This window comes from Nannobrachium achirus (assembly GCF_963921795.1).
Source record: "Nannobrachium achirus genome assembly, chromosome: 4".
Lineage (NCBI taxonomy): Eukaryota > Metazoa > Chordata > Actinopteri > Myctophiformes > Myctophidae > Nannobrachium > Nannobrachium achirus.
Window position 1 is genome coordinate 50,576,451 of NC_137813.1, and position 25,122 is coordinate 50,601,572.

Sequence of the window (25,122 nt, forward strand, 5' to 3'; positions counted from 1 at the left end):
GATAAATAGGTGGAGAGATTGAAAAATATCCGATTCACTGGATCCGTGTAGACAGGGAACCTCTGAAGACTTTACTGTGTGTGTGTGTGCTTGTTAGACCTAGATATCTTTGTCGTGTGGACCTAGATATTTTTTTTTATGTGGATATCTGAAAAACCTGGATATATGAAATATCCAGCTCCGTGTGGACATAGATATTTCTATATGTGGATATCTGAAAAACCGGGATATATGAAATATCCAGCTCCGTGTGGACCTAGATATTTTTCTATGTGGATATCTGAAAAACCGGGATATATGAAATATCCAGCTCCGTGTGGACCTAGATATTTTTCTATGTGGATATCTGAAAAACCGGGATATATGAAATATCCAGCTCCGTGTGGACCTAGATATTTTTCTATGTGGATATCTGAAAAAACGGGATATATGAAAAATCCATGTCCGTGTAGCCATGGCCTGAGTATGAATTCACTTTCTTCATTGATCTAGGACTCCATGTTTGAGAGGCTGCAGTCTCATACGGTAGCAGAGCAGCAGGCCAGCTTGCAGCTTGAGAGGAACTTTCTGATGGACTACCTGCTCTCTGAGCCTGGCTCTGCTCCTGCAGCCACTGTAGAGAACCTGCAGCAGGTGGCCAGGGTGCGGATGTGCCTCGACATGGCCGCTGGTCTGCTTGTGTCCAAACTGGCTGCTATGGGTATGTAATCTTGATACAATTATTACTGTTTATATATCAGTCAGTGGTTAACAAATGATCTCTTGATTCCCATCATTGTTTGCAATGTCATTATATATTAAAACGTAATAAAAAGGTCAAAATCCTACGCATTGTGAGCTTGTCGATGATCAATTGTTTTAACCCATTTAGGCCTAGAATTATTGAATGCTTTAACCAGTGAAAAATAGCAGATATACAAGCTCGCAGCCAGATCTGCTATTTTTGGAAAAAGTTGTGAAAATGTGTGCAAATCTTTGAATATATGTATTTTCAAAGCGAACATTTGTAACTCAAATTATGCTTCTGGGTGGTCCCTGGAACTAGATATTTTAAGATGGGGGTCCGTGGCCAAATACATATCATTTTGGGGTTCCTTCACATGAAAAGGTTGGAGAACCACTGACACAGTAGTCTCTCAAGAACAGACTAACTGAGCTCCAGTTGAGTGAAAAGGACCTTTTCTTTGACGATGGCTGGCCAGATTGCTGCAGAAACATAGGTTTTTCAAAAGAATCTTTATTTTTAAATTTTTATCCCACGATTTTTGTAACCCATTTTTTCACCCGGTGCCAATTGCCTAAGCTGTGATCCTGGGCTCTACTCTCCCTCTGCCAACCTGGGGAGGGCCCCGAACTGAGCTCATGCTTCCTTCAATGCATGAGGAGTGAGCTGGCCGCTTCTTATCACCTGACAGGGGGAGCTTCCCCGGTTGGACGTAGCGCGTGGAAGGAACACGTTATTCCAACCAGTTCCATTCCCCTCCATCAGGCGCCCCGGCTGGCCAGGGGGAGGCTTTATAGAGACCAGGATTACTGCATGTTTTTGTGAGGGTATCTACCCTAGGAGACACGGGGAGAACATGCAAACTCCACACAGAAAGGCCCTTTTGCCAACCCCACCTAGGGTGTGGGCACTGATGACGGGGAGGAGGGAACACGCCCCCAGCACCCACAGTGTCCCCCGGCGGGAATCGAACCCAGGACCTTCTAGCTTTGAGGCGACAGCACTACTGACTGCGCCACCGTGCCCTCCATTTTCAAAAGAATCTTACAAGGATTCAAAAGACACTTCGAATCGGGTCAAAATTCTAATTTTCCCGATTTTTCAAAAATAGCAGACAAGCAAGCAAGCTCACAGCGCGCGCTGTGAGCTTGCTTTTGCTATTTTTCACTGGTTAAAGCATTCAATAATTCTAGGCCTTTAATTGTCCTTGTCCTCCAACAGGAGTCCAGGAGGAGCGTCAGGATGCGGAGACATCCTTCCTGTCCAGCGTGGTGGAGCTGTGCAGACGCAGTGGCAACGACTGGTACCGCGTCTACCTGATCCGAAAGATCTGCAGCCAGCATGGAGTGGAGTTTGTGCAGAAGCTCCTTAAAGTGGGAGATGTGCACTGGCTGTTCCCCGAGGAGGTCCTGCAGCAGGTACATTCTAATCTACATTATCGCTCCTGTCGTGCAGTTTAATCCATTTAGGCCTGGAATTATTTTATGCTCTAACTATTGAGAAATAGCAGATACACAAGCTCTTTCAATATATTTGTTTAAAAGCGAACATTTGTAATTCAAATATTTGCTTCTGGTTGGTCCCTGGAACAACATATTTTGAGATGGGGGTCCGCGGCCAAATACATGTAATTTTGGGGGTCCTTGACATGAAAAAGTTTGAGAACCACTCACTTAGAAGAAGGATTTAGACATTTATAGAATCGGGTCAAAAATATTCAGAGACTTGCACAAATGTTCGCGATTTTTCAAAAATAGCAGATCTACAAGCTCGCAGTGCGGCACTCGGTGCCGCGCTGTGAACTTGTATATCTGCTATTGTTTAATAGTTATAGCATAAAATAATGTTTAAAGTAGTTAAAATCTAAAGCGACACAGATTTGTGTTCACGTCTAAATGGGCTGATTGATGTTTAAGGTCATAATTGATGTTCATCAAACACTTCTGTTACTACGCTTTACTTCCAAGAGTCAACAAGACACACCCATAGACCAGTTTCTGGTGTGTGGAGAGGACTACAAGACAATCAGAGATGCTGTTGCCAACGTGGTGATCAAAGGAAAAGCAGACGCACTGGACAAGATCTGTGAGGTACTGTGATTTTGTACCGCATGTATCAATTACATTGAATGCAAATCAAATTTATTTTAGTGCTGAATCACAGCACTTCGTCTCAAAACACTTTGAATAAAATAGAGCAGAGAAGCATTTTTGAATGGAAAAACTCCCCCTTTGTGGGGGGAGATGAAACTAGGGAGAGAGATGCCTGTTTTCAGTCTGCAAAGTGACTCAATCATCGCTCTGTTCCTGTAGGGGTGTAAATGCTCACCACAGCGGAAGATCGTTTACCTGCTTTTAGCACTCTACAGAGAGGTCACTTCTCTTTACAGAGACGTCCGTGAAAGCTCACGCCCCAAACCTGAGGTAAAGAACAACATAAGGATATTTCTATATAATAAAGTTGTCTTTCAAGGCCTGTAGGGCTGTCACGATATGACATTTTACATGACGATTAATTGTCACTCAAATAATTGGCGATTAACGATTTAATTGTGTATTTGTCGTTGATAATTACATTTATGTTTTGGCTTTTAGGCTTTGAAGTTGTACATGGTAGATATGACACATAATCTAAATATACAAAGAAATGACTGACATTTTGACAACTTTATACTTAAAAAAGAACATTGATAGTGGAAATAGCCGATCTACAAGCTCACAACGCGTCGCATCGCGACGCGTTGTGAGCTTGTAGATCTGCCATTTCCACTATTTTTGTCTTTCTTAAAAATATATGAACATTTTTCAACACGGAAACGATTATGACGATTATGAAAAACAATCACGATTATGTCAAAAAAATCACGATTAGACGATTATGTAATAATTGTGACAGCCCTACTTTCAAGGCCTGTTTTTCTCATGTTATTTGTTCTTGTTTCGTACCCCACAGCAATGCCAAATCCTGCTGGCTTACGTCCAGGGCTCCAAAGTGCTGGCCAGTCCCCAGGTGAAGGCCTTTGCCCAGGCCCTGGTGACCAACCAGATGGGGCCCATGACTGCTCTCCCCGGGGCCTCTGGCAGCTACTGTGTGCTGGTGGAGCTGACCGTTCACCTGGCCGCCGTCCTGCTCTGCTGGAACCAGGCTGTCCTCGTTCCCCTTCAGCAGCTGGCCCTGGCACCAGCCAACATGCAGGTAACATGCCAGGCCCAGGGTTCCCACGGGTCATGAAATTCCTGGAAATATTTTGAAATTTAGAAAAATATTTTTCCAGTACTGGAAAAGTTTTGGAATTGATCTTTGGTTATTGGTTTTGTTAATAACTCTGAATTGTCAAATATTAGAGGCAGAAATTGTGAAAATAGCAGATCTACATGCTCACAACGCCTCGCAACGCGAGGCGTTGTGAGCATGTAGATCGGCTATTTTCACAATGGAACCGTGTTATACAAAATTCCTCAACTCGTAGTGCTCGTCAGCGTCCCCAGTTCAAATATGATTATTTCGGGGGTCACGGCCTGAAAAGGTTGAGAACCACTGGCATACACTACCTGTCTTTGGGCATTGCGCATAGGAGTAAGCGACTTGTTATTGAGCTGAATTATTGTTATATAGTCCTGGAAATTAGGTTAAATATTCTGGAAAAGCTTTGGAAAAGTTTTGGAAATTAATTGGTAAAAATGGGTGGGAATCCTGCAGGCCCTTTGACTGCAGGAAGATAAGCTAACCCACAAACCCCCCCACCGTCCATTTTTAAGAGAACTGGATGTATTTAATCAGTGATTTCTTTCTACAGAGAGCCTTCTTACCCACCATGCCAGAGGACATGTTGGCAGTAGCTCACCAAGCCATGGGTCCCTTACTGTGGTACTGTGAGTATCAGAAACACGACACACTTCTACTAGTGTTGCGATCGTCTGCAAATGTTCACAACTACCTATTATGACATGGTCAGAATAGGGACACTAGGATTCATGCCATAGACAGTACAAAATATGTTTGCCCTTGTATGGGTGTCACCATCATTGTTTTAATGTGGGTACCAGGAATGCTATTGGCTGCCAACAGTCACGTGCAACTGCAGGGATACATGGGACAGTGTCTTGAGCTTGCAGAAAATAAAGCACCCGAAGAAGAACCATCACAAGCCCCCTCCCACAGCATAACCCTGCTTTAACATCAATTATAAATTGTACCATATTTTCACAAAACACATATCATGGTGATTGAAACGAGAGGCTTTAAACTAGCGACAGGAACCATAAAGTATTTATGACATTGTTTATTAAGGTAAGAAAATCAAATGTAAAGGTTTGCGGGAAATGAATGGAATCCTATGGAGAACATAGTGGCCAATTATAGGAACTTTTAGTGTTTGCTTCATTTTAAATCTGGACAACTGGCTCCGTGGTTCATGTGGCTAAGCTACTTAAAGCCTCCACTAGAGGGCACTGTTGTGTTAACTATCAGTTCATTTTGGCAGCTGGGATGTGGAACAACTTGCCTAGTGTATTTTTGCTTTGAATTGGGGTTACAGGTTATCAGACAAATATACTGTAGCACAAGATTTGGCGACTTTAAACGTCAGCAAAACATTCTTCAGGTCCAGTATCTGCTCAAGTCTATAGACTACCTAATAGTTATTTTTAAACTAAGCAATAACTTAAACTGCCTGGTTTAGTTCCAAATGGTAATGGTTATGTAATAGTTTCTGAATGGAAGTGTTTTCTAGGTGCACAGACCAAAGATATCTGCTTACTGGTAATTTCTATCTTCCACATAAGTCTTTTACTCCCAATTTGCAACCTGGAGTTCCAGGTAGATTAGATGGTGCCAGTGTTGGATGTTGCCAGATGCTTAATTAAATAATCAAGGTTCTCTTAAAACATTATTATTTTTTATTTTTTTTCGACAGCATGTCCAAATGGTCACCCGTGTACCATTGGCGAGGTATGTTCATTTATTTAATTATCTTAAGTTGGGGGTGCTATTTTTATAATAGTGTACTGTCACTAGCAGGAATTACCATATAGTCAGCTGGAAACCTCATACATCCAAAACTGTTTATTTTCAAGATTTAACTTCAAAGGTATCACATGTACAAGCTAAAAACACGTGTGGATCTGCTACTTTTGATACTTATGTGACACAGTAGTGTGATCAAGTAGGAAGTACATTTACGAAACACAATCAAGTTCAAATGAAATGGTTTCTGCCTTTGTTTCTTTTTAATCATGTTATTGTGATGTTGTTCATAGTGTGGCCAGCCCATGGAGAAAAGTCGTTGCCTGGACTGTGGTGCAGAAATCGGAGGAATCAACCACGCACCTGTTGCAGGATTCCATCCTGTTCAGTTTCAGTTAGTACAATCAAATCCGTCATTCAATTACAGAATTGCAATACTCTGCATACTACTAGTACATAGTAACTATCCTCAGTGTTAATTTAACTCTGAGAGTGTATTTTGAATATTTGCTATTATGTTACGCATTCCATAGATTGCTGATTCATAAGATTTGCAGGGGCACGGGTTTAGTTACTTGAACTCTTTTTATGACTCAATGTTTATTGGGTTTTTTAACGTTTTCACACAGACGTAGGATCTCCTCAAGAAAGATTTTATACAAGAGGCTGACATCCATATAGTCCAAGTGAATAGGGTAGTCTCGCGATCTAGATTTCCTTATCTTTGAGTCACTAAACTCTAGTGTACAAATAGAAGGGTCCATTTGGTTCACAGGGTCACAATAAATAAATGAAGACTGAAGATTTTACTGTCTACATTTGTATTGAGCCGCATAGATCAAGTGTTGATCTATGCCCCCCCCCCCCCCCCCCCCCAGAAGCAAAATTTGAGTTACAAACGTTTGCTTCGACAATACATAATATTCAAAGATTTGCACACACTTTCACGACTTTTTCAAAAATAGCAGATCTACAAGCTCGCAGCGCGGCACTCGGTGCCGCGCTGTGAGCTTGTATATCTGCTATTTTCCCACTGGTTAAAGCATTCAACAATTCTAGGCCTAAATGGGTTTTAATGGGATTGTCTTCCAACAGAGGTGACCGCACCCAGCCAGGCCACATCTTGGGCGAACCCAGACGTAGGGACAATCCAGACATGTTGGACACCAAAGACATGTCCCCTGTGCCCTTCAACCTGATCCGCCTGCTCACCCACATGGCCATGCTGCTGGGCGCCATGACGGACGCACAGGTAGGGCTGTCACAATTATTACATAATCGTCTAATCGCAATTATTTTACATAATCGCGATTATTTTTCATAATTGTCATAATCGTGAATGTTGAAAATGTTTCATATATATATATTTTTTTAAAGTAAAAAAATAGTGGAAATAGCAGATCTACAAGCTCACAACGCGTCGCATCGCGACGCGTCGTGAGCTTGTCGATCGGCTATTTCCACTGTCAATGTTATTTTTTAAGTAGTACTAGCAAGTTGTCAAATATGTCCATCATTTCTTTGTATATTTAGGTTATGTGTCATATCTGCCATGTGCAACTTCAAAGCCTAAAAGCCAAACAGAAATGTAATTATCAATGACAGAAACACAATTAAATTGTTAATCGCAATTATTTGAGTGACAATTAATCGTCATGTAAAATGTCATATCGTGACAGCCCTACGCACAGGTAGCTTTCACTACAGCAACCAACACAGTCTGGAGACTTTCTTTGAATGTCAAAGTAATCGTAGAAATCAACTAATGCACCGTGTAGTAGTGCAGTGGTTCTCAACCTGTGGGGCGTCCCCAAATTATTTTGGGGGGCTCCCCAGATGATTAACCTAATGTGCAACATTGTTTTCTCACTCAACAGTAAACAAACCAACATACAGTTCAAGTGTATAGAGGGTATCTGTACATTTCTAAAGTGGCAATTTAAGGACTTTTTTAATACCTCTAAAATGACAAATTAAACATTGGCCAAATTGTCAAATATAAAAGGCAGAAATTGTGAAAATAGCACTATATGCTCACAACGCCTCGCGTTAGAAGTCTTAGAACTGTGTTTGTGTACAAAATGTAATGCCTCAACTCTTAGTGCTCGTCAGGGTGGGGTGGTCCCCAGTTAAAATATGATTATTTTGGGGGTCGCGGCCTGAAAAGGTTGAGAACAACTGTAGTAGTGGACGTGTTGGTTTGTTTTCTGTACTGAATGACCTGCTGACCATGCTTTTGCGTGACACTGTAAGGGCATTGATTTATGAAAGAACACAGAGCTAAGAGGTTTCTGCCCGACAGCAACGATATGAAAGATTGATTGTTGTCAGAGCCCACCATCACAGTCATATAGAGCATCGCAGTGAGGTGTCGGAAGTCCATTTTCCATTCATTTTCAACATAGGGTTTTTCATTATCAGCCACAAAGTCATAGCAATTCAATGTACACTTACCACTAGGCTGGTGGTTGTAAAATGGTTCTATATGCATGTTAAGGATGACGATAAGAGCGTCCACAGAGATGACAATCACTATATACATTTCAGGCCATATGCTGGCCTGGATAACTAAACTGAGCGTGATTTAAGGGCTATATTTCAGGAAACAAGTGTCATTCGCAATGCATTCTGGGAGTGTAGTTTCCGCAATTTTAAAAATAATGATGTACACAGTCTTGTACCCTGCCCTTTTTTCAGCTTTCTAATTAATCTTTGCATTCAAAAAAATTTGAATATTGACATGATTCCTCTCCAGGAAGAAATGAATGTGGAAAACGCTTCCGACACCAGAGTGAGGACGGGGTGGGGCTAGGGTTGTCACAATTATTACATAATCGTCTAATCGCAATTATCTGACTTAATCGCGATTATTTTTCATAATAGTCATAATCGTTTCCATGTTGAAAAATGTTTTCAAAAGTTTTTTAAAGTTTTTTTAAAGTAAAAAAAAATTGTGGAAATAGCAGATCTACAAGCTCACAACGCGTCGCATCGCGCGGTGGGGCTTCAACTGCGATGCTCTATAATGATGTTGATATCTTGGCAAATCCACCTAGTCGTGCGTCTGTGTGTGTTTCCAGGCCATCTCTACCATCGTCAGGCCTCCGGTCCCTGACCCGGGGCCGTTCCTCCATGGTCACCTGCAGAAGGACATGGAGCATCTGACCAGAGCCCTGGGCAAGGGGACAGACGACATGGTCATCACTGTCCACCTGCTCATCAGCAGCCTCCTGGAACCCATCCAGGCCCAGTGTAAGTGTAAACAATACTACATCATAAACAATTTACGCACTCACAAAATAATAGTTGCATAAATAGTGTTTGATCACACACTCCTTGGCTGCCAAACCACAACCTCCACCCCTCATTTCTCACATGGCCCACTTCTAGCGCCACCATGAGGCCGATTCTTGCAAAACACATTTTTGGACACTGCTACTGGTGTCAACCAGTGCATACACAAGGGCCATCCCTGCATTTCAAAGGAGTTAGACAATGTATTCTAGAGTTTTACCGAAATGTTTTCTTGCCTCTCAGGGCCTGTTCCGTATGACAACCTGCTCTCCTCCAAAGAGTTCAGAAGTGGCTGGGAGATCAGTGTGAGCAACTCTGTCATCACACCCCAGCTCAAGGTAAACGCCATTACCCCATTTCATGCTCAGTTTATACATAGTCATATATATATATATATATATATATATATATATATATATCCATTTGTAACTCAGAGAGTGCACTCTCAAAGTTAAATTAAAGGAGTAGTTCACCCCCAAAATGACTTTTTTTCTATTGATTAGTCACGCCATGGAGAGTAGAGTTCAATAATATTTTTTGGGTTTTTGTCACATTCCTAAGACAAAAATTTGATTCGAGTAAATTTACCCCCATTGATTCCGGATGGGGACCCGTTTCAAAACGGGTCCCCATCCGGAACGAATGGGGATAAATTCATTGTTATCACATTTTTGTCTTAGGAATGCGACAAAAAACTAAAAATATTATTGAACTCTAGTCTCCATGGCGTGACTAATCAATAGGAAAAAAAAAGTCATTTTGGGGTGAACTACTCCTTTAACATGAGGATTTTACTCTGCCTACTTGGACCGATTACTGTCCATGTAAGGAAACAAAGCGGGTTTTCTTCTCTCGCGTGAGGGAAACGTGAACGTATGTCCTCTTCTCTCGTTCCCAGCACTTGGACCGACAGCTGAGGGAAGTGAACGCGTTCGTCCGGGCAGACTCCCGGGTGTCTGCCAACCCGGTGGTCAAGCTGGTGTTTGGGGATCCCGGTCTCTTCCTGGCGTCGCTGCCCACAGACTCTCTGATCCACGGCTCGGCCGTGTGGAGCTGCCGGGAGAAGGTGTCTCTGCTGAGCCTCGCCCACATGGTGGAGCAGAACGACGGCAGAGACACCCTGCCCGTCCTCTGGAGGTTCCTGCAGAGGGTACACATTATTGTGTATTATTATTTTATGCTTTAACTATTAAAAAATCACACCCGTGTGAAGTGGAGCTGTGTGTGTGTGTGTGTGTGTGTGTGTGTGTGTGTGTGTGTGTGTGTGTGTGTGTGTGTGTGTGTGTGTGTGTGTGTGTGTGTGTGTGTGTGTGTGTGTGTGTGTGTGTGTGTGTGTGTGTGTGTGTGTGTGTGTGTGTGTGTGTGTGTGTGTGTGTGGATCATGTGTACCGATTTTTGTGACATTTGAAGAAAATATGTAGGAAAAGGAGCAAAAAGTGTGTTTTGGAGAAAATTCAAGATGGCGGAAAATCTATCATGGCGCAAATGGGCGTGGCCTATATGGGGAGATGCGTCATGACCCAAGGAATCCAGGGAAAAAATATTTTTAATTTTCCGACCTACGGTTCAAGAGTTACAGGCCAAAACGTAAAGTGGGGTGTTATGGCGCCACCATGCGGCCAAATGACACAATTATTTTTTATTTAATCCTTGAAATCATTATGAACCTCCTCTCCAAGTCTTGAAACTCTAGCCCCTATGGTTTGCGAGAGACAAATAATTGAATGTGAGTTTTTGCGATTCCCATTATAAGTCAATGGGGAAAATTAATTCACTAATAAATTAATATCAATTAAACTATTGAACCTTTCTCTTAGCAAGTTACTAGCCCACGATTCCCGAGTAAGCCGGTCGATTTGACATATGGCGCGAGTGTGTGGTGGCAAAACTGTGGGACTAGTGGCGTGCCGAAGTTTAGGAAGTTCAGGCTACATACACACACACAGACAGACAGACAGACACACACACACACACACACAGACCCACACAGCCACGTATAGGGAGCCTGTGCTTCACACAGCTCCAAAAATAGCAGATATACAAGCTCACAGCGCGGCACCGAGTGCCGCGCTGCGAGCTTGTAGATCTGCTATTTTTGAAAAATCTTGAAAATTAGAATTTTGACCCAATTCTATAAGTGTCTTTTGAATCCTTCTAAGATTTTTTGAAAAGTTTCTACGTCAGCAATCTGGCCAGCCATCGTTAAAGAAAAGGTCCTTTTCACTCAACTGGAGCTCAGTTAGTCTGTTCTTGAGAGACTACTATGTCAGTGGTTCTCAAACTTTTTCACGTGATGGACCCCCAAAATGATATGTATTTGGCCACGGACCCGCATCTCAAAATATCTAGTTCCAGGGACCACCCAGAAGCATAATTTGAGTTACAAACGTTCGCTTTAAAAATACACATATTCAAAGATTTTCACAACTTTTTCAAAAATAGCAGATCTACAAGTATATAGTTGTATATCTGCTATTTTTCAATAGTTAAAGCATTCAATAAACGTTGTTTTTGTAAAAACATTTAAAAACATGCCCAGGCACCTGAGAGTCTCCTTTTTACTGAAACCAAGTTTAAAATGAGAATTGAATAACAATACGAAGCAACTGAATTTCAATGGTAGTGGATGGAGAGAAAGGACTTTTGTCCCACCAAGACACAGCAACCAGTGGGTGCGAATAGGGGCAGGACAACGGGCGAGACTTGACAAAGGGTGAATTAAGAATTCTTTGTCGTCTTTTGCATTTTAGGATTTCTTAACACAAATTGCACACTGGAGATATGACAAATAATGATGATTTCCAAGATATGTTCTGAGTGTGTGGGTTCTACGATCATTTGTTAAAACTGGTTGTTGCCATTTGTACCATGCAGGAAGCGGAGCTGCGGTTGGTGAAGTTCCTTCCTGACATCCTCACGCTGCAGAAAGACTTGGTCAAGAAGTTCCAGAATGTCACTGACGTGACCTATGGCTCCATGGCAGAGTTCCTCCACAGTCACAGAGGAGGTAGTGGAGCCACGGTCTGCTCTGAACTTGGGATGGGACAATATGAAAATTTCATATCACGATTATTGTGACAAAATAAATCGTGAATTGCGATGATGAGGAACATTTGCCAAAAAATAGTTGCGATGCGTTGTGAACTTGAGGATCGGCTATTTTTTGGCAAAGACATTTGCCAAAAAAGTGGGGGGAAAAAAGACAAGTACGTATATTATAAGTACCTTTTACCAATTATAGAGGGTTTAAGTGGTACTGGATATGCAGCTCGGCAAATAAAGGTGATCCCAGTGCATGACAGAGGACAATATCACGATAAATTAAATCTCCACGATACGATTGTTACGAGTGTTTTTTTTATCACGATAAACGATAATATAGCATATCGTCCCATCCCTACTCCGAACCAGCCCTAAATGGGCCCTATGCAGATCTGTAACTCTGACATTGTGCTAGTTCTCTGTCGCCACGACTCTTCTATGGAAGCATGTGACACAGCGAGAACATTGGTTCTCAACCTGTGGGCCGGGACCCCCAGATAACAGTGAATTGAATAGAAAAAAAAAGACCATTACTGCATCACAATAATCGACAAACAATACTATAAAAACTGGTCAATCATTAGCCAAATTGTCAAATACTATAAAGGGGAGCACACACTGAACGCGGACGGCTGCGCAGCGCCACGTTGTGGTATCGACGCACATGAAGTGCCGTGCGGTAACCCCAAATGGATGCGGCGCGCTGCCACACAGCACATCCATTTCCCCCGGTGGGGAGAACCATGGGAGAACATGTTAAACGCGCGGCAACGCCGGACAAATAGAACAGTGGCGTATCGGCGCGGCAGGCGAGGCAGCATTTTTTGACGCGCCGCTTCCGCGTCGCCTCCGCGTCCAGTGTGTGTTCCCTTTCTGAAAGAGGCACATATTTTGAAGATAGCCGATCTACAAGCTCACATGAGGGGGTTTCGGCCAGAAAAGGTTGAGAAGCACTGCCCTATATAGGGTTCATAATCAAGACGCCGATCAATCCCACCCTTTCCTTACACCCCTCACAACTGACTGTTTAAAATATCCAAGCATATTCTGGACTTATGCTGCAGCACACCTCCAGTTGTACATGATGTTTTATCTAAAATGAAGGCTTATGAAATCTCATCTCGCTGAATCATGAAGCCGTTTGTTTAATTCAATGTTTCATCTCCATCTGCACCCAGCGTCCCTGAAAGCCTGGTACGAGAAGCGCATCAACATCTTCCTGACAACCTGGAACCAGCTCAGGGTGTCCCTGGCCAACAACGGTAAACATCTTAATAACAATAGTAAACTTTATTTGTATAGCACCTTTCAAAACTGTGTTCCAACGTGCTTTACACAAGAAGCAAAAATACACATAAAAAAGTAGGACATTTAGGAGGAATAGAGGGTAGGCGCGTGCATAAAGTGAATGGCAAATTGAGTGGCAAAGTGAGTTTGACGTTGTTTAATGCAGTCAGATAGGAACTTTCTGTTTGGATGTATGGGCAAGGCCAGAAAGTAGTTTTTTGCCACTCAGTAGGCGTTCCTGCATAACTTCCGGGTATGGTGATGATGTCACGTACATACCCTCTATTAGAAGGAATATGCATTAAAAGTGAATCTATAAAGGTGCGTTTTAAGCAAAGATTTAACAAGGTATGACAATTATGATAATCCCACGAGCCATGCAAAAGCTCCTCATCCTTTGCTTTGATGACAATGTGATGCTTCCAGCTAGGGCATTCACGAATAGTGATTTTTAGTATTCGAATCATTCGACCTCAAAGTATTCGAATAGTCGAATATTTGACAGGACTGGACAAACTGTCAAATATTAAGTAAGCAAGAGACGAACATTGTGAAAATAGCCGATCTACATGCTCACAACGCCTCGCGTCGTGAGGCGTTGTGAGCATGTAGATCTGCTATTTTCACAATATTTATCTGTGGAACCGAGTCACATTAAATGTAATACCTACAATTCCAAGTGCTTGTCAGGGTTCTTATGACTTCCTATCTAGCCAAGCTTTATAAACCACAAAGATTTTTTTTTCCAGAGACAAAACAATAAAATAAAATAAAAAAGCGAATATTCGACTTCGGTGAACAACGTCGAATAGTGACTTTGATATTCGAATATTTGATTATTTGGTGAATGCCCTACTTCCAGGTGAGATCAAGCTTCCGGAGGAGTTCTCCCAGAGGGACCTGGACCTCAGCAGTGACTTCAGGGTGCTCCTGCCTCGCCGCCAGGGCCCCGGCCTGTGCTCCACGGCTCTGGTCAGCTACCTCATCTCTGTGCACAACGAGCTGGTCTACTGCGTGGACAAGCACACCGGAGAGACCACCAGGTGAGGGCGCTGTTGCCTCACGCATGCTTGCTTACGCTACTCACTCACTGCTGCATGGCATAGTATTAGTATCTGCACTTCTTATGAACCTTTTGTTTAGTATTTTTTAGGTTAGGATGAAAGACACTCAAATTATGCCGCAGGATTACTTACTGTAGCATAAAAGTAACGTCTTTGGTATAAATGTATCGATGTATCCGAGTCCAAATGTCTGCTCATTTGTTTCAATTTGTTTCATCCCTTCCAATTTCACTTGTTTATCCTTTATCGTGTATGAGTTCTCTCTCCTGATTGGATACATTTGGGATCCTGACATGAAACAGTGTCCTGACAAGGTTGAGAACCTCTGTCACAAGTTTTTTTAGTTTAGTTATTAGTTTAGTTTAGTTTATTTCTATCTTCAACAAAGTCATCACAAAAAAAAACATTCCACACTTCAATCTAACAATTACTGGCTGATCGAAAAGGCATAGGCTGCAGAAGCTCAAAGCTTATGTATGCCTATCCTTTCTGCATAACAATTAAAAGTTCATAGTGAATGAACACTCAAAAATAATTTAAAAAAAATTAACATTCCTGATGACTGACTGCCCTGTCCCTTGCACCCGTCCCCAGCTACACGGTGAGCCCTGCGGACCTGACGGAGCTGCACGTGATCCGCTACGAGCCGGAGAGAGACCTGCTGCCGCTGGTTCTGTCCAACAGCCAGTACAGCATGGAGCGGGGCCAGGAGACCGTGCACGAGTACGACCTGCCCAAGATCCAGAGACAGATACTGACCCGCTTCCTGCAGGGCAAACCTCTCATCTCCCTCAACGTGAGTGCTTTGGAACAACCCCTTAGATCTGGGCTTCCCAAACAATATGGGTCAGACTCACCTCACCGCTACTCACCAGTCAAGAGTGGGGTGGCTCAGAGTAGATGACAGAGTACAGCAACTTGCAATGGGCCTGGTGTACAAGATACACTACACCACTATGATACCCAAGTACCTGTCAAAATACTTTATAAACATTAAGGATGTCCATAATTACAACACCAGAGGCAGCGCCACAGATGAAAAATAGCAGATATACAAGCTCACAGCGCGGCACCGAGTGCCGCGCTGCGAGCTTGTAGATCTGCTATTTTTGAAAAAAGTCGTGAAAATGGGTGCAAATCTTTGAACATGTGTATTTTCAAAGCGAACGTTTGTAACTCAAATTTTGCTTCTGGGGGGTCCCTGGAACTAAATATTTTGAGATGGGGGTCCGTGGCCAAATAAATATCAGTTTGGGGGTCCTTCACATGAAAAGGTTTGAGAACCACTGACATGGTAGTCTCTCAAGAACAGACTAACTGAGCTCCAGTTAAGTGAAAAGGACCTTTTCTTTGACGATGGCTGGCCAGATTGCTGACATAGAAACATGGGGTTTTCAAAAAAAACCTTAGAAGGATTCAAAAGACACTTATAGAATCGGGTCAATATTCAAATTTTCACAATTTTTCAAAAATAGCAGATCTACAAGCTCGCAGCGCGGCACTCGGTGCCGCGCTGTGAGCTTGTATTATCTGCTATTTTTCAATAGTTAAAGCATAAAATAATGATACACAGTAATGTGTACCCGTTCTGAATGGGTTAAAAAAAAAGGGGAAAAAAAGATCTAAAGGGTCACAATGTGATGCATTGCGATGCCTTATTATGACCTTCACCTTATTTGTAGATCAGCTATTTTAGCTGTTTTTGAAATGAGGCCTATTTGAGCTCTGCCTTTGTTGCCAGCGATTGTTTGTGTGTCTGTCATGTCATGTTTTCCCCCTTTTTTCTCAACTCCAGGGCATTCCAACGCTGGTCAACAGACATGACCGCAACTACGAGACTATCCTGAAGGACGTGAAAAGCAAAGTTAAACAAGTACGTTTCTTCTATTTCCTCTACCTTCCTGTTCAGCCCCATTTATAACCGTGTTGCTTATCGAATAGATCAGAGACAACCGTATAGTTAGTGCCTCAAAGACTTTAGGATACCATGCAGGTAATCAGTGAACCTAGCATCTGTCTAATTGATTGATGGATTGATTCATTTTATTGAAGTTTGCAATAGGAAAAAGTACAGTTTCATGACCGCACAAATCACTGGTACAAGTTCAACAAAAAAGGAGACCCTAGTTAGCTTTACGGCTTGCATGCTATCTAAATAAATAATATTCTGTACATTTAAAGCTATTGGATACCAGGTAAACAATTAACCTGGCATCTGTCTAAACAACATCTAAATCATCATTCTTAACTCATTTGTAGCCGATCCCGCAAATACTCGTGAAATATTAAAAGGTATCTAGAGTGCCGATCACGCGATGTCGCGGGCTATTTACTGTATATACAGTAAAGCTGGCAATGGCTACATACCGTCCGAAAAGTGCTGGCACGGGTGGAATCGCCGATTCATCATCATCGCGCATCCACGTGGCACGTGCACACAATAGTGATCCCTTAACATGGAAGCCAATGGTCTTTCTCATCTTTAATGTCCATTTTCTCCCAAAAAACACTTTTGATGCCAAGGATGGCATTGGATTCTCGCTAAAATAGCAAAAGTATAAAGGGATCCATCTTCCACCCCTGTTTACATTTCGACCACAAGTACTTCCGGGTGAATCTCCGTCAAGTAGGAATTCGTTTAGTTAGCTCGATCTACTTCCGGCCTTCAAAATAAGAGACTGGTCGCGGACGGAGCAGGCGGCCGGCAGCTTGGACATTTAACCCTTTCATGTCTGGGCATTAAATGGGTTTTGTGGTCGAGTGTTATAAAAACAAAAAGAGTGACCGAGATATGTCAATGTCTTTCTGTCTTGTCTTGTCTTCTCTTCTCTTGTCTTGTCTTGTCTTGCATCCCTAAAACAGGAGCCACTGGCGACCCTGACCCTGTCCGCCCTGCGCGGGGAGCTGCAGTCGTACAGCGAGGCGTGCGAGGCCCTGTCCACGGTGGAGGTGGCCCTGGGCTTCCTGGCCATGACCGGGGGAGAGCCCCACATGCAGCTGTCCTGCTACCTGGGGGAGGTGCTGCAGATGGGAGACCAGACACCTCCGCACATCCTCAAGGTCTGGGAGCCAGACGCACACACACACACACAGTCTTATCTCGGCCTTGTGCTGCCTCTCTCTCTCTCTCTCAGCCTCGTCTCGAGACAAACAGTGGCCCGCGTTGAACTTCCTTAACCCATTTAGGCATGAACACTTTATTCCGGAATATTTTATGCTTTAAATATTTCAAAAATAGCAGATATACAAGCTCGCGAGCTTGTAGATCTGCTATTTTTGAAATATCGTGAAAATTTGAATTTTGAGCCGATTCTATAAGTGTCTTTTGAATCCTTCTAAGGTTTTTTGAAAAACCCTATGTTTCTATGTCAGCAATCTGGCTTAGCCATCGTCAAAGAAAAGGTCCTTTTCACTTAAATGTGAAAAGTTAGTCTGTTCTTGAGAGACCACTATGTCAGTGGTTCTCAAACCTTTTCATGTGAAGGACCCCCAAAATGATATGTATTTGGCCACGGATCCGCATCTCTAAATATCTAGTTCCAGGGACCCCCCCAGAAGCAAAATTTGAGTTACAAACGTTCGCTTTGAAAATACATATTATTATTCAAAGATTTGCACACATTTTCACGACTTTTTCAAAAATAGCAGATCTACAAGCTCGCAGCGCAGCACTCGGTGCCGCGCTGTGAGCTTGCATATCTGCTATTTTTCACTGGTTAAAGCATTCAATAATTCTAGGCCTAAATGGGTTAATTTGCTACTCTGTCGTTAAAAGACACTATCTTCACCCGGATCCTCCCCATACTGTGTGTTGTTGCTGTCGGGGCGGAAAACCTTGCATGGCCAAAAACTGTTACTTTCCAGGAAAGGGGGGGGGGGGGGGAATAACTTCCAAATGTATCCAATGTACGGTAGTTATGATTTAGTCACACGCTCTTTGTTGATACTTTTCATTCGTTCGGTATTTCTAAAACTCGCAGACACATTTTAGACACGTTCACGAAACTCTAAAATAGTAAAATAGCTGAACTACAAGCGCCCAAAGTAGTTTTCAGCTTGTAGACACGCTATTTTCGCTACTGCAGTCTTTGACACTCTTGTATCTGTAGATTGAATATTCTAAGTAGGGGATTCATTTGTGCAAAACTAACATACAAAGTTGAAATATGCTGCAGGGCTTAAAGTTCTCCGTCCTGGGGACGGATTTCCGTCTTGAGGAGTCCCTAGGGGCTATTTATGAGATCAGTGCAGATTCGCTAAAAAAGAAAAAAGTTGAGCCGTCTGCGCTAATACTTTTTATAGCATCAGTCTGTGGTGGAGTGCTTGTGTGTCATGTACTTCTAATTCAGTTCAGCCAACTACTTCCTGTAAGTAGACTTAAAAATAAAACCAGTTGACGTGACTTGACTGTTGACTTGATCAGATTACGGTAGGCTCTTATTTTGAAATCCGCTGTACTGCGAGGAAATGCCTCTGTTTGTTAGCAAGTTACTTTGCAGCACCGGGAAGCTAGTAGCTACGACGATGCACAACAAAACATCACATGGATTACTCGCAATAGTTTGGCTAAAGTTCATATTTATGATAAGGATAGATAATCATGCTCCTATGGCTTAAACGATGTACACCATTTGGAAGTGTGTTAAACTTTTGGGACCTCCGCTGAATTACAGTAGGTGAGTGGTGGTGTTATTTCATGCTGCAAAGTAATGGGCGAATTGAGACGTCGCTCTCTCTTTATGGATGGCAGTGTCCAAAAGATGAAATCACAGGAATAATGGAAGTCACTGGAGTTTTACATGTAAGCAGGGAGGCTATACTATCTAAATGTGTGTTTACAGGGAAGGCAGCAGTAATTGACAATAAACGTTTGCTTACGTTCTCTTGCATTAAAATAAGCAACGGAACACTTGTTATGTTTGCAAATCAGAAACTCGTTTGCAAAATACATTTCCGTCTTGGGATTTTTTTTTTGCTTTAATCCCTGAATATGGAGATGCAAGGTTTCAGCCTGACTGAAATGATATGGTCTCTCTTTTCTACCAGATGAGTGTACTCTCTGTAAATAGCTTAGTTCAAAATGAATAACAAGTTGTTGGTCTTTGACTGTGCATGACGCAATGTATGAACTGTCTTGTTTTGTGGTTTGCACACAGGCGTTGAGCATGTGCAGTTTGAACCACTGTGTGGCGCTGTGGCAGCTCTTGACTTCGCTCAAATCAGAGAAGATGCTCCGCCTCAAGAGGGTAAGACAACGACAATGTTGGCAATGATGGAAAAAAAGTACTCAATGTTTTCACTTAAAGGACAACTTTGTTTTTTTACAACAAGGGTTCATATTTTAGATTGTAATTAGAGAAAAGAAAAAGTGAGAGTTAAAATGTTTTAATTTGCTTCGTTCTATTGTTTTATCACATTTACCTTGTTAAAATGTGGGGCATGCGTACGCATGCGGGCATGCGTACAATTGGCTAAATATGTCTTTTTAGACACAATAAGCCAGCAGTTTCTTTATTGCTATTTGCAGTAACACCTCTAGCCCCCATAAGTCACATCCAACCATGAAAGGTTGCGTTGTATCTTGGGAATGGGCTTATTCTGTGTAAAATGACATATTTAGTAAATGAAATCAATTTAACACTCATCTTTTATATTCTTTAATTACAATCTAAAATATGAACCCTTGTTGTAAAAAACTAAAGTTGTCCTTTAAGTAAAAATATCAATGCTGCAATGTAGAAATGTGTAAATAAAAGTCTGGTCATTTAAATGTGCGTAAAAGTACACAAGTATTGACATCAATTTATACTTAACACATTGACCGCCATTTTAACATACCTCCGTACTCCCACCTGCCATTCGTCTCCATAGACTTCCATGTAATTGGGTGTGCACGGATCATGCACACCCATGCCTAGATAATGCACCACGTGTGTCCACATTGCTCACAGCTTTCAAACAAAAAATTCCGAATGGAAATCCGTTCAGGCATTCATGAGATAACAGCCACTATGTTTAACAAAGATGGCTGCCAAAATGGCTGCCATGCTTGAAAGATGGGGTTGCTATGGGGGTTAAACATGCAATTTCGCGATTGCTATCATGCCTACTCCATTTTTGGGGGTCAAAAAAAGTTTTTGAAAAAAAAAAATTTTGATTTTTTTTTTTTTTTTTTTTTTTTTTTTTTAATTCTCGTGACTATCGGGCCTGGCGGGGAAAGACATTGGAATAATCTCGGGACTATCGGGCCTGGCAGGGAATGAGTTAATGTACCAAATGTAAAAGTACTCATTATGCAGAATGATATGAATATGTATCATATGTATAACAACTTTTGAAAATAGACAATCTACAAGCTCTAGTGTGCTTGTAGATCTGATTTGAAATGTGAAAAAAAAGTATTGGTATCACAATCTACACTGTGAAATGTTAATTTGAACTCTTGCGAGTATACGAATGGCCCATTTGTACACTCTCAGAGTTACAGATCCGTAAAGGTCCTATTTTGGACCCCAGGTTGAGAACCAGTGAATTAAGCCCCCCACCCCACCCCCCATGTAGGGTTGTCACAATTATCACATAACCGTCTAATCGCGATTATTTGACATAATCGTGATTATTTTTCATAATCATCATAATCGTTTCCATGTTGAAAAATGTTCATACATTGACAAACATTTTCAGAAATAGTGGAAATAGCAGATCTACAAGCTGCGACGCGTTGTGAGCTTGTAGATCGGCTATTTCCACTATCAATGTTCTTTTTTAACTAGTATAAAGTTGTCAAATATGTCAGTAATTTCTTTGTATATTTAGGTTATGTGTCATATCTGCCATGTGCAACCTCAAAGCCTAAAAGCCAAACAGAAATATAATTGTCAACGACAAAAACACAATTAAATCGTTAATCGCAATTATTTGAGTGAAAATTAATCGTCATGTAAAATGTCATAATCGTGACAGCCCTACCCCCCATGTCTTTCTGAAATTACGCCTCTGATTAAATTCCTTCATTGACTGTGGCCCTCAGGACCCGTTTGTGGGGATCTCGGAGGAGTACCGCCGGGCCCTGGGCGAGGAGGAACGCAGGCTGCTGACGGCGTTCTTCGCCAAGAGCAGCGCGGATGCCTTCCTTCTGGAGATGCACGAGTTCCTCCTGCTGACGCTCAAGAACCCTCGCGCTCCGGATACCTACAGGCCCGACTGGGGGTAAGAGGACCGTACCTACTGCAGGGGTCAGTTCTCCATTCCTAAAAGTGCCATTCCTACCCACTGCCATTCCTACTGAGGTTAGGGTTAGGGTTAGGGTTAGGGTTAGGGTTTGGGTTAGGGTTAGGGTTAGGGTTTGGGTTAGGGTTAGGGTTAGGGTTAGGGTTTGGCAGTAGGAATGGCAGTGGGTAGGAATGGCACTTTTAGGAATGGCAATGTGTACCCCCTACTGCAGTTTGTCATTTCCCCAAAATGGTTTTGGGCTGCCCCCTAGTGGGCATTTCTAAAGAAATTGTTGCTTTATAGAGCCTCGCAGCGGAAGTGGTTTCCTGGTGTCACTTAATATTCCCCCATTAATTTTCGCCATAGACTTTTACAAAGATATTCATAACAATTATGTTAAGCCTCGAACCAAGCCATCCAGGATGGCACTGAATCATGACCATACAACCTTTGATCCTATGTGAAAACATAATATTACATTATTTGATTTACTACAATTAACACTTATGTTGCAATGATTTTTTCTCTTCAATGTCCCGCGATGCCATGGTCTCCATAGACCTCCATGTAATTTATAGTGCACGCCCATGCCTAGATGATGCACCACGTGTGTGCATACTGTTCACAGCTTTCAAACAAAAAAATCCGCTTGGAAATCCGTTCAGGCATTCATGATTTAGCTGCCATTATGTTTTTTTTTCAGATGTAAACAAACATGGCTGCCATGTTTGAAAGAATGGGTTGGTATGGGGGTTAAACATGCAATTTCGCGATCGCGATCATGCCTAATACATTTCTGGAGGTCCAAAAAGAATTCTTTGAAGAAAAAAATTGAAAAAAAAAAAATCTTCAAAAACGGCCCAAACTCGGGAAACTCGGGGTTGGCACAGGGGTGGTACCAATACAAACTCGGGAAACTCGGGGTTGGCACCAGATGTGTTAATAACTACCCTTTGTTTAGCGATTTTCAAAATGTTCTTTTCATAGAAACAAAGGTTTTATGGTCATGATTCACTGCCATCCTGGATGGCTTGGTTCGAGGCTTAACATAATTGTTATAAATATATTTGTAAAAGTCTATGGCAAAAATGAATGGGGAATATTAAGTGGCACCAGGAATCCACTTCCGCTGCGATGCTCTATAACCGGGCTTTGCGACCATTATTATTATAACGCTGCCCTTTAGTTAGGTTTTGCACTTTATGGTTGGTGTGCTTGTAGATCCTTTTTTAGCTTGAAACTGTTTTGTAATTCTTTACTTATTGTTATTATTTATGATTGTAATGTAACTATGATATTCTGTAAACAGTGGCACAAAATACTGTGTCAGAGCCTCCATAAGGGGGGGAGAGAGAGTGAAGTTGAAACCAGCTCAACTTTTGTGTAGCTTTTGTAGCAGCTACAAACGTATCTTTGTATCTTCATGTCGCTGGCCTCCGTCGAAAATTAATGCTAGAGACTGTATCTTTGTAGCTACCAGTGTGAACGCAGCATAAGAAGGGTGAGCTCTTAGCAATAAAAGGATGGGAACCCACTGACCTACAGTGAGTGATACAGTAGCGGTTGTTTTTTTAGACCAGGGGTTCCCAAACTTTTTTGTCTCAGGGCACCCCAACGCCTCGCGTTGTGTGCTTGTAGATCGGCTGTTTTCACTAGTTTTGTGAGAGTCTTGTATGATGAAGCAGGCCTTTGCTTAAACAAAAGACGTACACATTTGAAACTTGGAGATACAAGGTTTCTGCCCGACAGTGACGGTATTTTAGTGATTATGTTGCGAGGAAAAAGTTGAGATAATTGCCATTTTGGTTAGAACGGACTGAAAATAAATTTGTACTTCAAGTTTAAAATGATACTAAATATTTTTTCAAGTGTCCAATTCCAAATATTATCAAATTATCTCGCGGCACCCCTGGACTGCCGTCACGGCACCCCAGGGTGCCCCGTCACCCACTTTGAAAACCCCTGTTTTAGACCATGCTAACATTGTGAACTGACGGCGTGTGTGCTGTATATTTTCTTGGAACAGCCTGAAAGACACGCTGGTGTCCTACATGGAGCGTAAAGACCTGGACGTCCCCCCCGACGTGGAGGAGTTCTTCCCAGAGCAGATCTGCTTGTCTCAGTACATCGAAGCGTGGAGGTTTACCGTGGCCTACAAACTGGAACGCAGCCAGAGATGAGCGTCACAGTACTGTACATCGAGGCGTGGAAGGTTTGCCGTGGCCCGCAAACAGGAACGCAGCCAGAGATGAGTGCAACGACGATGACATGTGAAACCTGATTTATGCTTTGTCGTACGACGGCCGCCACGTCCCCAAACATATAGTTGCTGTCGGGAAGAAACCTCTTATCTCTTGTTACTTTTTTTTTTGTAAATAACGCCCTACTACAACGCCGTAACGCCATACTACAGCGTCAAACAGAAGTATCACAAGTAGCAAATCCACAAGCTTGAAACGCATTTTGACCTGGTATATCTGCTACTTTATATTTTTTGGGGAATTTGAATCCTGAAAAGTAACAGTTTTGGAAATGTTTTGGAGATTTCCACACAACAGAGACGAAATCCGTCGTGCATACACTCATAACTTGTGATGTGACCACCACTGTCGGGACGCGCGCCTGCTTACGACGGAATATGAATCAGGCTTTCGTTAATGAATGTTAGTGAAGCCTTCTGGTGTTTTTGTGGCTCGCCACACAGCCAATGTTTACATTCGTATAAAAAAAATGAAAACTGTCACAGATGAGTGATATATATTTTCACACGTATTAACGGATGTGCCTTTTTTAAAGAGCAGTGGGCGCAAGTTTGAGGAGGGCGGCGCCAGCTAATTTGCACAAGTGCACAATACACATTTAGAACAACCAAAGTGAATTTTGACTCCTATACTCAAGTGTATCTTCTCTGTATTGAGCCGAACTGATTTATGTTCTGTTGTAGTTAGACATAGTTTTCTATTTTCCCGGGCAGTTAACACTGTTCACTGTTTGCCTGAATGCTGAAGAGGACTTTTTTGCTTTCACTTTGCTTGAATGTAAATTTCTCTGCCATGATCTAAGTTTAGACAATGTGTTCTTTGACTCAGGTGCACAACACTCCACAGGTGGAGTCCTAACTCTGGGAACTAAGGTCAAATAAAACCAACCATTTGGCAATCAATATGTATTTCACAGTTTGATCAGAACTGTAAAGCTGCTTATTTTTTTCGCATTCCTGATTGGACCAAATGTTTTCTTTCTCTGTACCGATCGCCTTTATGTTCATTATAAACCACTGCAATTGTTGAACAAAATATAAGTACCTCCCACAAATGATTGCTTCAGTTTGTCTTATTGCTCCAGCTGTGTATTTTAAACTGTATCGTCATCACTGTACCTTGCCAGTGATGTAGGGTTGGGCGTTCAACTGGAAATGTATTGAAACCGTAGCCTCGTAAAACAGACTAAGGGCAGGAGTCGTCAGTTTACTATGCTAATGAAACCGATATTTAGAGCCAATAGCTGACTTAAAGGAGCACTTAATCTCAACCT

The 25,122-nt window shown here is 42.2% G+C and overlaps 1 protein-coding gene across 6 annotated transcripts in view; it reads left to right on the forward strand.

The window, feature by feature from the left end:
* The window catches only part of LOC308283270 (E3 ubiquitin-protein ligase rnf213-alpha-like), a 70,829-nt gene extending 45,937 nt beyond the window's left edge, over positions 1-24,892 (forward strand). For 4 of the 6 annotated variants that reach the window (XM_080723661.1, XM_080723660.1, XM_080723662.1 and 1 more), the window contains 21 exons: positions 493-700; positions 1,946-2,142; positions 2,692-2,814; positions 3,037-3,147; positions 3,677-3,919; positions 4,521-4,596; positions 5,640-5,674; positions 5,983-6,083; positions 6,785-6,941; positions 8,770-8,947; positions 9,227-9,321; positions 9,882-10,133; positions 11,858-11,990; positions 13,204-13,287; positions 14,175-14,355; positions 14,971-15,172; positions 16,172-16,249; positions 17,239-17,436; positions 19,533-19,622; positions 21,407-21,585; positions 23,615-24,892. In XM_080723661.1, the coding sequence (XP_080579787.1) occupies positions 493-700; positions 1,946-2,142; positions 2,692-2,814; positions 3,037-3,147; positions 3,677-3,919; positions 4,521-4,596; positions 5,640-5,674; positions 5,983-6,083; positions 6,785-6,941; positions 8,770-8,947; positions 9,227-9,321; positions 9,882-10,133; positions 11,858-11,990; positions 13,204-13,287; positions 14,175-14,355; positions 14,971-15,172; positions 16,172-16,249; positions 17,239-17,436; positions 19,533-19,622; positions 21,407-21,585; positions 23,615-23,768 (3,075 nt within the window). In that variant the 3' untranslated portion in view covers positions 23,769-24,892. The remainder of the gene's footprint in view (positions 1-492; positions 701-1,945; positions 2,143-2,691; positions 2,815-3,036; positions 3,148-3,676; positions 3,920-4,520; positions 4,597-5,639; positions 5,675-5,982; positions 6,084-6,784; positions 6,942-8,769; positions 8,948-9,226; positions 9,322-9,881; positions 10,134-11,857; positions 11,991-13,203; positions 13,288-14,174; positions 14,356-14,970; positions 15,173-16,171; positions 16,250-17,238; positions 17,437-19,532; positions 19,623-21,406; positions 21,586-23,614) is intronic. The other 2 variants (XM_080723663.1, XM_080723665.1) reach the window with 1 other exon arrangement.
* Positions 24,893-25,122: the final 230 nt, after the last annotated feature.